The sequence below is a fragment of the Sus scrofa genome, chromosome 13 (assembly GCF_054392235.1).
Source record: "Sus scrofa isolate SSC_HxYL_T2T_F1_AM1 chromosome 13, Sscrofa_HxYL_maternal_Yorkshire_Landrace_v2.0, whole genome shotgun sequence".
Lineage (NCBI taxonomy): Eukaryota > Metazoa > Chordata > Mammalia > Artiodactyla > Suidae > Sus > Sus scrofa.
The window spans coordinates 91,970,550-91,984,028 of NC_139395.1; the positions used below are offsets into that span (position 1 = coordinate 91,970,550).

At 43.2% G+C, this 13,479-nt stretch overlaps 2 protein-coding genes across 4 annotated transcripts in view; both read left to right on the plus strand.

Annotated features, from left to right (window-relative positions):
• The window catches only part of IL20RB (interleukin 20 receptor subunit beta), a 991,209-nt gene that overhangs the window by 236,431 nt on the left and 741,299 nt on the right, over positions 1–13,479 (plus strand). The window lies entirely within an intron of this gene.
• PCCB (propionyl-CoA carboxylase subunit beta) overlaps positions 1–13,479 on the plus strand; it is a 97,502-nt gene that overhangs the window by 4,379 nt on the left and 79,644 nt on the right. For all 3 annotated transcript variants that reach the window (XR_014822312.1, XM_084986641.1, NM_213901.1), the window contains 4 exon segments: positions 1,288–1,356; positions 4,416–4,472; positions 6,372–6,485; positions 13,107–13,217. Coding sequence is in view for 2 of the 3 variants with exons in the window: in XM_084986641.1 (XP_084842767.1) it covers positions 1,288–1,356; positions 4,416–4,472; positions 6,372–6,485; positions 13,107–13,217 (351 nt within the window). In the remaining variant the exon portion in view is untranslated.

Genomic DNA, 13,479 nt, shown 5'->3' on the forward strand with positions numbered 1-13,479 from the left:
GGGTAGCCAGCCTATACCTTGTGCAAGGTGCCTCTGACTCGGTTGTTTTTTTTTTTTTTTTTCTTGGTCTTTTTGCCATTTCTTGGGCTGCACCCTCAGCATATGGAGGTTCCCAGGCTAGGGGTCTCATCGGATCTATAGCTGCTGGCCTACGCCAGAGCCACAGCAACGCGGGATCCGAGCCACGTCTGCAACCTATACCACAGCTCATGGCAACGCTGAATCCTCAACCCACTGAGCAGGGCCAGGGATCGAACCCGAAGCCCCATGGTTCCTAGCTGGATTCGTTACCCACTGCGCCATGACGGAACTCCTGACTCGGTTATTTGACATCAGTTTTATGCTTTGGAGTTTTGGAGGTCAGTCACTGACACTTTGCTCCTTCAGTTGGGTGTTCTCCATGGTGCCCAGAATTCTTTGGACTCACTTTTGGTCAGTTTTTTTCAGTCTGTGATCAAAGATTTGTAACCTTGGCACCAAACTTGCTGACTCCATTTGAGTCATTATGGGCCACACAATGACTCTGAGAATTCCAAGCAAAATGATAAATTTGCCTTTTTAAGATTTGTGGCTTTGTAGATGTTGCTGTGTTTCCTTATACATTCTTCTCCCTCCTGTGAGCATTTGGTAGTGTCAGACCTTGGGGGTCTCCTAATTATTCCGCTTTTAGGAAGGAAATTGAGGCCCAAGACAATTTCTTCTGTTGGTAAAGCAGTAGCTCAGTGCTGGCTGTTGCAGAGCTGAGGAAAGAGAGGGGAGAGTCCTTCATGTTCCTTATTCATATTGAATTTTAAGGAATTGGGGTGGGGATTTTTGTGGGGAGGGTGTTTTTCATTGGGACATAATTGCCAAATCCATTAAAAGAAGTGTTTTGGGTTTTTTTTTCTTTTGTCTTTTTTTTTTTTAGGGCCGCACCTGGCATGTGGAAATTCCCAGGCTAGGGGTCGAATTGGAGCTATAGCTGCCGGCCTACACCACAGCCACAGCAACTCGCCATCTGAGCCATGTCTGTGACCTACATCACAGCTCACGACAACACTGGATTCTTATCCCGCTGTCCTTGTGGATGCTAGTCAGGTTTGTTTCCACTGAACTATCATGGGAATGCCTGGGTTTTTTTTAACCTTTATTTCTCTCTCTCTTTTTTTTTTTTCCTAGTAAAGTATGGTTGATTTACAGTGTTGTGCCAATTTCTGCTGTACAGCAAAGAGACCCAATCATAAATGTACACACATTCCTTTTCTTATATGATCTTCTATCATTAACATTTTTCTATTTTTCTGGTAGTTTCCTGGAGACAGCGTTGTCACTGGACGGGGCCGAATCAATGGAAGATTGGTTTATGTCTTCAGTCAGGTATTTCATACTCTAATTGGCTGAGTTTTTTGAGCACAGAGCCAAGAACAAAAGCCAGGAAAAAAAAAAAAAAAAAAAAAGAGTCCTGGGGAATGAAAACTTGCCTGTAGCTGAGACAGATGAAGGAATTACTTTGTTTTTCAGTTCATATGTCCAGAGTATTATACTGTGTATTTTTTCTCAGGGAGGAGGAGCGTAGAGCAGGAGTCATGTAAGAAGTCCCAGAAACCAAGACTTTGTCTGTGTGGGCTTGAGTCCTCGTGGCAGGTTAGGGGTGTGCCTGGAGGGCAGCTTTGTCCTGGGAAGCCTGTGGGCCTGAGAGTGCAGTGGTTGCAGCTTGGACACAGGTTTGACTCTCGGAACCACAGGCCCTTGAGTTTTGGACTTTCATGAAAGTGTTCAAATAAATTTTGTTAGACTGTATCAAGACAAGCATAGCTTCTTCATACAGAGACCATAGGAGAATGTAGTAGGCGGAATAATGGTCCCCCAAAGATGTCTAAACCCTAATCCCTGAAACCTGCGAATATGTAGTTTTACCTGGCAAAGGGGAATGAAGCTTGCAAATGGAATTAATGTTACTAATCAGTTGACCTTAAAATAAATTAGCTTGGGTGAGCCAGGTGAACCTACTGTAATCACAAGTGTACTTAAAAGCGGAAGAGAGGGAGAAGGACAGGGCACGGTAATGATGTGTGAGAAGGACTTGGTCTGCTTGCTGGCTCGAGGGTGGAGGATGGGGGTCTTGAAAGAAGGAAAGCAGATCGATCATCTCTAGATGCTGGAAAAGATAAGACAACAGATTCCCCTCTGGATCCTCCAGAAAGGAGCGTAGCCCTGCTCACCTTGATTTTAGCCCAGTGAGACCTGTGTAGGACTTCTAAATCACAGAACTGTAAGGTAATGAATGGGTGTTGTCTCATGCCACTGACTTTGTGGTAATTTGTTAAAGCAGCAGTAGAAAACGAACACAAAGAACATGTTGTATATTAATTGGTGTTTGATTCCCCTTCCCCACAGATAGAAATATGTAAATAATTCTAAATATTTAGTTTCTTTCACAGATTTTTTTTTTTTTTTTTTTTTTTTTTTGTCTCTTTGCCTTTTCTAGGGCCGCTTCCACGGCATATGGAGGTTCCCAGGCTAGGGGTCTAATCGGAGCTGTAGCCACCGGCCTACACCAGAGCCACAGCAACATGGGATCTGAGGCGCCTCTTCGACCTACACCACAGCTCACGGCAATGCTGGATCCTTAACCCACTGAGCAAGGCCAGGGACCGAACCCAAAACCTCATGGTTCTTAGTCCAATTGGTTAACTACTGCGCCACTACGGGAACTCCTCTTTCACAGATCTTAAAGGTATAGAGCCTGGTTAGGAACTGAGAATGTTTTCTGGACTTGATATTAAATTATACTTGATTATTTTAAAATTTATTTAGGCAGGACTCATTTGCTAATAGAAGTACTTTTGAAATGTTTTAAAACTGTGTTAGAAGTGGGTCTACCAAATGCCTAACTAGAAGGAATCATCTCTGTTTTTTGTAGTTTATGAGAGCTAGGCAAAAAAAATTTGTACAGAAGGAGCAACTAGGTAGTGGGAACAAAGAAGGTTATTGTGCTTTCTGGGCACAGAGTTCTGATAACAGTTAAGAGGAAAAATTCATTGAATCAATACTTTGGAGCACCTCTTATGTGATGGGTGAGGGTGGGAGGGAGGGGGAGATGACTGAGGCTCTTCTGGCCCTGAAGAAGCTAATCATGTAGTTGATAGAATGGGGCAGAATAGGAGTGGCTTGTAGTCGCAGATGGAGTGAGCGAGGTGGGCGCTGGCTGTGGGCTCAGGACAAAGGGAGATCACACCTGGATTGAGGAAAACTTTAGGGAAAATGGGGCATGTGAAACAACAGGCCCTGAAGGATACTGGGGGAGAGGTGTGATGAACCAGTTTCTCTGTAGTGATCCCCCAGATGGTAATATCAGTAGGCATTTTTTTTTTTTTTCTGGGGGCGGGGAGCTTCTGTTTTTCCAGAGAAGGCTCCAACTCTTGCAGGATAATTGGCTGCAGGTGTGCCGGGGGCCGGGCGGGGGAAAGAGGGGGCCAGCACTGGCTTCTCAGTCAGTGTATAGGCTCCTAATCTCATTTGTTTTCAGCCTCACCTTTACTGCCTTTTGCAGCTGGTAATTGTGTCTCCAGAACCCGGCTGGTTAAGTGTCTTTAGAGGGTAAACCTCCTTTCTCCTCTTGAAGTGAAGAAGAGTCCCTGTGGGGTCTAACTGCTGCTCATACAGACTTCCTATCAGTCTGCATACCGCCATACTTTCTGTGGTTCCTGGTTGTTCCCTCCCGTGGTTACTCCCTCTGCAGGTGTAGAGGCTTTCATTTGCTCCAAGTCAGATATTCTTGTGCTTTCAGTTCCTTCCTTTGATCAGTCTCTTCTGCTGTGGTTTCCTCATCCTTTTTTGTCCTGCTAGATTGAATCTGTTTTTAATTCCCCACTATCTTTTTGAGGGGCTTTTAGGAAGGAGATCATTGCAACAAGAAGCTTTTTATATCAGGAGGTAATGAAAATCCATAAGCAAGAGGAGGCAATGAGGACTCATTCACTTCTTTCACCTCCTTTGTCAAAATATCAAATATTTCCTAGTCACAGGAATGCCTGTTTGACATCATAGAGTCTGATTTGTTGGGTTATTTCTGCATGAAAAGTTTTCCTTTCCTCAGAGCTACAAGTCATTTTTGTAGACAAATACTAGGTCTTTTGCTCTTTTCATTACATGAACTCCTTTTAAGATAGTTTACTCACTATTCATTCTGTGGTATAATTTATATGTCAGACTTTTCCACTTCTGAAAATCCTTTAAAAACTTTTATATGTGAATTTTCCATTTCATTCTCTTCCTGGCTCTTCATATCCTAACGAGTCACTGTATATTAATTTTTTTTTTTTTTTTTTTGTCCTTGCCTGTGGCATGTGGAAGCTTCTGGGCCAGGGATCAAACCTGAGCCGCAGCAGCAGCAGTGACAACACCGGATCCTTAACCCTCTGTTTTCTTTTTAGGATTTTACCGTTTTTGGAGGCAGTCTGTCTGGAGCCCATGCCCAAAAGATCTGCAAGGTAAGTATTTAATATTGAGAAAAACTCAGTACTTACATCAGTCACATGGTGCATATTGAATATAGTTGGGGTACAAGATAACTGAGTCGGGTATGAGGGATAGTGCAGAGGTGTGCAAGATGTGGAGCTGCCCTGAAGGGTGCCCTCAGTCCAGGGCAGAGGTTCTTAACATTTTTTTGTAGCATGGATCCCTTTGGCTGGCTGGCGAAGCCTGGACTCTCATTTTTGTACATGCACAAAATAAAATACATAGGATTACAAAGAATTAAAAATACTAAAAAGTCACATTTTTATTTTTTAAAATATTTATTTATTTATTTATTAGGGCCACACATATGGCATATGGAAGTTCCCAGGCTAGGGGTTGAATCGGAGCTATAGCTGCCGGTCTACACCACAGCCACAGCAACACTGGATCTGAACTGAGTCTGCAAGCTACACCACAGCTCACGGCAATGCCGGATCCTTCACCCACTGAGTGAGGCCCGGAATTGAATCCGCAACCTCATGGTTCCCAGTTGGATTCATTTCCACTGCGCCACAGATTTGTTTCCACTGTGTCATGACAGGAACTCCAAAAAATTACATTTTCAATATGATGCTTCCTTATTCATGTGGTAAAAAACAAGATTTAGCAGTGGATAAACTGCTGTAATTTCAAAGTAGATATAAGTGAAAATGATAATTCAGGATATCTGCAGCAACTTCATTTCAGTGTGACATAGAAACCTATGGCTTCTGTTAATGAGAAAGTCACAAGCATTTATAATACTGCTGTGGTTTACAAAGATGTAAATTTTTCCCATCCAAGTTCATCGACTCTTTGAAATCTCTTTACAGGCCCCTTAGGGTTCTGAAGACCCCAAGTGAAGAACCTATGGTCTAGGTGGAGAGTCCAGGTGCTAAAAGAGCAGTGCAAGGATTACCTGATAGTATTTAAAAAATGCTGCTAGAGGAGATGCTCTGGAGATGAATATAAGTGTAGGTCATATTTGGAGAGTTTTGGAATTAAAGGTAGAGTTGACTGTTAGTAGCTGAACAGATCTTCCCTCTGTAAGGGAACACCTGGCTTCTAGGTTTGGTCCTGTCTTACTCATGAGGCCTTGGGCCACTCACTTAACTTTTAAACCTTCCTAACTTTTTTTTCTTTTTATTGCCTCTGTTATGATGGTTAAATGAGATACTTGAAGTGAAGGTGCTTTGTAAATTCTTAAGGACTGTTAGCATACTGACCCATGAGGAAAATCTGTCTTATTAGAAGTAAAAGGCCTAGGGGAGTTGCTGTGGCATAGTGGGTTAAGAATCCTACTGTAGCAGCTTGGATCACTGCGGAGGCATAGGTTTGATCTCCAACCTGGCACAGTGGGTTAAAGGATCTGGCATTACCGCAGCTGTGACTCAGATTTGATCCCTGGCCTGGGAACTTCCATATGCCTTGGTTCGACTACTGGGGAGGAAGGAAAAAAAAAAAAAAAAAAAAAGGGTTAGTCCTTGCCTGTGTGCCTGTGGTAAATAGATGGTTCTACATTTCTTTCACAAAAATACTGCTTTACCATTTTGTCTGCTATCATTTTTTTTCAAAAGAGTAACCAGGAACAAAACTGGCTGCTGAAAAAAATTTTTACAACCTGGGCCTGTGGCTGTAGAAATGGTTGCCATAAACAGTCTTGTCCCCTGCTAATGGGAAGTGCTTGGGGGCTTTAATCAGCACTTGAAACATCTGGTTCTCTGACTTATATGAAGATAGCCAGTCATCATGGGGAATGAAGCCAGTGTTACCGACTCTTGTTTTGAAAAGTGCACTCAGAACATTTTCCAGAAAACCACTGTGGTGCTTTGTAAATGTTTTTTTTCATAGCAGGATCAGTTGTCTCACAAAAGATTTCTCTGCTGTCCCAGATCATGGACCAAGCCATGACAGTTGGGGCTCCGGTGATTGGACTGAATGACTCAGGGGGAGCCAGGATCCAAGAAGGAGTAGAGTCTTTGGCTGGCTATGCAGACATCTTTCTGGTGAGAAACTGTTAATGGAGAATAAAAGAGTACAGGGCTTATTTCTCTAAGCTCTTTCCTGGTCAGAGCTTCCCTATCTTTCCTCATTGTGTCCTGGGGCTCCTTTCTGTGTCATTGGGGCTTACATGAAGGGTGGGTGAAAAGCAAGAGAGATAAGGTGGGGAGGGTTTTCTTTTTCTCTCATGGAGGCCACTCTGGGGAAAACAAAATGAAAGATCATTCAGAAGAGAAAGGCACTTAAATACATACTTTATTTATTTTAAAGCAAGGAGGAAGTAATATAAAAGGTTAAAATGAACAGGTTTCTTAGAAGCACTAATTTTTAAAAAGGCAAAACTTTTTTTTTTTTGTTAAAATACTCTAAGATCATTATACAAAGTTCAAGCTATAGTACAAAGAAAAGAGAATGCTGCCATCACACCAAATCCCAACATTCAGAAATATGTGGTGAGCACCAGTTCAGATATCTTTCTGCTTTCTTACAGACTAAAGAGAAAAAAAGGCAAAGAAACAAAAAAATAACTTTAATGCATTATTGGAAGTAGGAAGTATATTGTAAGAGAAGAGTATGAGAGGCTGGGGTGAGAGAGAGATACTGCCAGATGGAAACTTGAGAAAAGGGACAGATCAGCGTGTCCAGGGAGGGGAGGAAAGAAAGGGCAGAGACAGGCAGACATTGTTTCTAATCAGGCCAGCTGTTCTTGTGGCCCCTGGTCTGCCCGCTTATGAGGGTTTTTATTCCACTGCCCCATGTGATCAGTCAGAAAAATACGTGTTTACTTTGTGTACCAAACTCTACTAGTAGTGGGAGCGCTGAAGTTGCTTGAGAAGCCGTTTTGTAGATCTTAAACCTACTTTTTAATCTTTAAACTTGAACTTTAGGAATAACCCACTGGGGAGTAAAGGGACTCCCATATGTTTTCTACCCACTTTCACCAGTTGTTTATATTTTGCCTGTTTGTGCAATCATTTTTTTTCCTCCATATGCACATTTTTTTTTTTTTTTTTGCTATGCTAATGGCATGTAGAAGGTCTTGGGCTAGGGATTGAACCCATGCCACAGCAGAGAAAACACTGGACTACCGGGGAACTCTTGAGTTATGTTTTCCTGAAACATTTGAGAATAAATTGGAGACTGTTGTTCCCTCCTTTATCTCTTAAATCCTTAACTGTATGTTTTCTTCTTATTTTTTTTTTTTTTTGTCTTCTTTTGGAGCTGCACCCTTGGCATGTGGATGTTCCCAGACTGGGGGGCAAATCGGAACTAGAGCTGCTTGCCTGTACCGCAGCCATAGCAAAGCGGGATCTGAGCCATGTCTGCAGCCTACACCACAGCTCACAGCAATGCTGGATCCTTAACTCACTGATCAAGGCCGGGAATCAAACCTTCATCCTCATGGATACTAGTGAGGTTGGTTACCGCTGAGCCAAAATGGGAACTCCTCCATTGTATGTTTTCTTAATACAGACATTCTTATTTAAACTAGTGTAATAATTAAGAAACTTAATTTCGATTCATCAATATTATTCATGGTCCTTATTCTTATTTTATCAAATGATCCTAATAAAGGCCTTTATAGTTATCCTCTCATAATCCAATCCAGTATTAAATACTGGACTTAGTTGTCATCTCTCTCACTCTTTTTTTTTTTTTTTTTTTTTTTTTAAGGGCTGTACCTGCGGCATATGGAGGTTTCCAGGTTAGGGGTTGAGTATTGGGATCCAAGCTCTGCCTGTGACCTACACCACAGCTCATGGCAATGCCAGATCCCCAACCCACTGAGTGAGGCAAGGGATTGAACCTCCATCCTCATGGATACTATTTGGATTTGTTTATGGTACGCCACAACAGGAACACCTCTCGCTCTTCTTCTTCTATTTTTTTAAAACAGCTTTATTTATTTTTTTGTCTTTTGGGGCCGTACTTGTGACATATGGAGATTTCCAGGCTAGGGGTCCAATCGCAGCTACAGTTGCTAGCCTACACCACAGATATAGCAACTTGGGATCTGAGCCGTGTCTGCGACCTATGCCACAGCTTATGGCAACGCCGGATCCTTAACCCACTGAGTGAGGCCAGGGATCAAACCCGAAACCTCATAGTTCCTAGTCAGATTTGTTAACCACTGAGCCACGATGGGAACTCGTAAAACAGCTTTATTGAGGTGTAATTTACAAACCATAAAATCCATCCATTGTTAGCATATAATAATACAATCTACAATTTAGAATCTTTCCCTTCAAAAAGATCCCATTCTACTCAGCCCTAGGTATCCACTGATCATCTTTCTGTCTCTACAGTTTTTGCATCTGACTCTCCACTTAGCATAATGCTTATCCACTTAGCAATAATTGTACTGGATATCTTTGGTTTATTGGTGGACAATGTTTTATTATGTAGATATACCGTATTTTGTTTATCCATCTACTAGTTGATGGACATTTGGGTCGTTTTCATTTTTTGACAATCGTAAATAATACTCTATGAGTGAGCATTGTATGTAACTCATTGTGTGGACATGTTTTCATAACCCTGAATAGGGTCTTAAGAGTGGAGTTGTTGGAGTTCCCTGATGGCTCAGGGGGTTGAGGATCCTGGTGGTGTCACTGCTGTGGCTCGGATCACTACTGTGGCCCAGGTTTGATCGCTGGCGTGGTGCCGGCATGGCTCCCCCACCCCCCACCAAAAAAGAGGGTGGAATTATTGAGTCTAATTGTTGAACCCAAGTTCTTGTGTCCACTGCACAGTGAGGCCAAAAAACAGAAATGTTTGAGTTTGGAGTGGAGAAAGGTTTATTGTAAGGGCCAGGCAAAGACCTGAACTCCACCCTGGGTTTCAGGGAAGAGTTTTTAAGGGGAAGGTGAGGGGAATAGCAGGGTGTGTGATCCTGCTTGGATTGGTTGGTGGTGAGGTAACAGGGTGATGATGTTTCCAGGAATCTCAGTCATCAGCCTTCTTGTTCCAACCAGTCTGGGGTCCACATGCTTGTGCTTAGCCTGGAGTTACCATCCTCCAGCTGGGAGGGGGCCTTAGTTCCTTAGAAGAACTCAGAGATATGTATCAGATTGCTCTGCACATCCCAGGGGAAGGGGGGGGTGAAGTTGGGGGGTGGGGGGTAGAGATCAGAACAGGCCCAGGACATATGCTACACTATTGTTTCTCTCTGCATTCCCCTCTCCCCCAATTAGTAACTGTTTGAATCTGCCCTTTGGAACTCTGGGGAAGTCTAGGAGGCTGTAATTATTTTTCCTATAAATTGGAAATGGGGGGGGGGGTGGCCAGAAGTTCCTGGCATTATCACTGCTGTGGCTTGGGTTGCTGTGTGGCCTGGGTTCGATCCCTGGCCTGGGAACCTCTGCATGCAATGAGCATGGCTGATAGAATAAAACTGGAAATTAAAAAAGAAGAGGAGTTCTCGTCGTGGCTCAGTGGAAATGAATCCGACTAGAAACCACGAGGTATCGGGTTCGATCCCTGGCCTCACTTAGTGGGTTAAGGATCCGGCATTGCTGTGAGCTGTGTGTAGGTCATAGAGGCTGCTTGGATCCGGCGTTGCTGTGGCAGTGGTATAGGCTGGCAGCTGTAACTGTGATTGGACCCCTAGCCTGGGAATCTCCATATGCCGCTGGTGTGGCTCTCAGAAGACAAAAAGACAAAATAAATAAATAGGAAGAAAGAAATGGGGGACACAGAAACGCTTTTTCCTTAGGAGGGTCCCAAAAGGTCCTGCTTGGTTTCATTATAAGTTTATTTATAACTTATGAGTTTATGTATAACTATTTTTTTTAGGGCTACACCTGGGGCATATGGAAGTTCCCAAGGTAGGGGGTGAATCAGAGCTGTTGCTGCTGGCCTGTGACAGCCACAGCAAACGCGAGATCCTAGCCTTGTCTGCTACCTACACCGCAGCTCATGGCAATGCCAGGTTATTTAACTCCATGAGCAAGGTCAGGGATTGAACCAGCATCCTTATGGATACTAGTTTGAGTTCTTAACCCACTGAGCCACAATAGGAACTCCTATGTATAACTTTTTAAGAAACTGCAAAATTTTTTTCCAAAGTGACTGTATACTTTTACATTACCACAGATATAATTGAGGGCTTCAAATTCTCCACATCCTTGTTGACACTTAGCATTGTCAGTCTTTTTCATTTGTAGCCATTTCAGTGGAAAGTAGTGGTATCTCCCTGTGAATTTAAGTTATCTTTTTATGTACATGTTAAACTCATTTGGATATCTTCTTTGCTGAAATGTTTGTCCAGTTCTTTTACTCATTTTGTAGTTGGATTTTGAGTTATAAGGGTTCTTTATGGATTCTGGATACAAGTTCTCTATCAGATATATGATTTGCAAATATTTCTTTCCTTGTCTGTCGCTCTCTTTCTTAGTGGTGGCATTTGAGTGCAACAGCAGTCTTAAATTTTGCAAAACCACTTCATCATTTTTTTTCCTTTCATGGATCTCATTTTTATTCTTCAATATGCAAGAACTCTGCCCAATACAAAGTCATAAAGATTTTGTCCAGTTTTTTTTTTTTTTTTCCATACCACCGTTTACTGGGTACTTTGGTGGAAAGAAAATCAATTGACCGTAAATGTAATGGTTTATATCTAGACTTGATTCTTTTTCCATTGATCTATATGCTTATCCTTATATCAGAATCACGCTTCTCTCTCTTCTGATATTCTCAAAACATGTATATTGGTGAAATTGCACAACTCAGATTGGGACTTGAACCCAAGATCACACACCTGGTCTTAAGACTTAACTGAAGTTGAGGTTCTTTATGTCTCAGCACAGATGGAATTCAGTGAGAGGCAAAGTGAAGGGCAAGAAGTAGATTTATTGGGAGAGGTAGACACAGTGTGAGCCGTCTCAGATGATGAGAGATGCCCGGAAGATACATATTCCATAGACAGAATGAGGTCTGCCTCAAAGGGTGAGAGAACACCCCAGAATATGGGGTGGGTAGTTTTTATAGGCTGGGTAATTTCATAGGCTAATGAGTGGGAAGATTATTCCAAGGTGCAGTTTCCAGGAATTGGGTCCCTACCTACTTTTTGGCCTTTTATAGTCAGCCCTGGAACTGTCATGGTGTCTGTGTATTACAGTGAGCATATAGTGAGGCTCAAGGTCCTTGGGAATTTGAACCTTCTGTCATCTTGGACCTAGTTGGTTCTAACCAGTTTTTGTTGTATCCTTAAAGGCTGTGTCACTTTTTAGAGGCTGTGCCCTGCCCCCTTCCCTTCTGTTTCATTGGTGCATTGAATGCTTTCCTACAGGTCCCTTAGCCTCCGTTTGTTCTCCCTCCCTCCCTCCGTTTCCCCCTCCCCTTTTTCTCCCTCCTCTCTTCCCCTTAGAGTGGACAGTTTCCACTATCATGTCTTCGAATTCTCTGAAGTTCTCTGGCTTGGTGAAGTGTGCTGTTGAAACCCTCTAGTCAGCTTTTCATTTCAGTTATCATACTTTTCAAGTCTAGAATGTCTGCTTTGTTTCTCTTTAAAATTCCTGTTTCTTTACTGGCATTCTCATTTTGTTCACACATTGTTTTCCTGATATCAGTTGCAGTGCCTCATGGCTGGGGGTAGGGAACCCATAGGGTTCAGGGGTACTATGCTAAGAACTGAAAGGGACTGAAATTAATCACAATTTGCCCTCTAAATCATCCCCTGCAAATTGCAAGCCTTGAATAGGCTCCAGAGTAGCAAAATGTTACATCAGACAGATATCAGTGTCATTTTTATCTAGATGGGAGACAGACTGCTGGTGCTTCCCACTCTGCCATCTTCCCAGAATCCTTTCTGTAGATGCCTTTTTTGTGCTTTGCTGAGCTATGTCCTATGAATTATAGAAATTGGGTTTAGAACCAAGGCAGGGCTAAAAACAGACGTAGTTTGTTGAGGTTGATAGTGCTCAGGGAAGGCTGGAAGTTAGGGGATGGGTAAGGAGTCACTGGGCTCTTATCTTGCTTGGGCCCTTCAGGAAAAGCTTGTTTTCCTCAGGAGGTGGCCCGAGGCTTGGCCTTTTACAACACCTTTGTCCCCGTGGATCCTTTCTGGCTTCTGCTACCTCCCTGTTCCCCATCTCCTCTGTCTAGGGGTGGGCAGACGTTGAAGACTCAGCACCTGCTCCTCAGCCGTGCCTGTAACTGCTGCGTATCCTCTGTGGAGGGAGTGAAGGGGGTCCAGGTAGAGGTCATGGCTCAAGGATAAGTACTGGCCCTGGATATTCCACCTAAAGTTTTCATTTATTCTTGAAGCCAGCTTTGTGCAGACAGGGATCCTGCCCTGAGGTGTGTTTGGAGCTGGTGAAATCAAGAGTGGTGGAATCCTCTCTGAGCTCCTGTCCTGGTGGAGCTTTGGGGGAACTGTTGCCTTGCCAAAGAGAGGAGAGGTTATTTGCCCCAGGCAGTAAGTAATATGCCAGCCATCCCAGCAGTTAGGGGGAGAAATTGTAACTATAATTCTGGGAGGAACCGTACAGATTAGGTCTCTCGTCTGCAGGATAGAATTTCTGTGAATAAAAGCCAAATGTACTTGTATTGTCACCTTTGTCTTTGTGCAAATAATGCCTTGAACACCTCTGTAACCAGATGCCTTTGCCTTTCTCTTTTGGCAGAGGAATGTCTCGGCATCTGGAGTCATCCCTCAGATTTCTCTGATCATGGGCCCGTGTGCTGGTGGGGCTGTCTACTCCCCGGCCCTGACAGACTTCACATTCATGGTAAAGGTAAGAAAGGAGGACCTGGTTCTCCTGCCCTTTGAGAGCTGTGCAGTACCTCACCTGCAATAATAATAATTCCTGACCCAGATCTGGGTTGTTATCTGCATGCTTACTGGCTTTCATTGTAGTGATGATAAGGTCTTGGTGGAGAGAGGTTTTGGCATGGAATGTGTAGCTTGTAGGGGTTCGGTGGCAGAATGTGCTGTGTACTTCATTGGTGGGTGATTTTACTTGTTAATTTGAATTGCAAATGATTTTCAGGTAATCA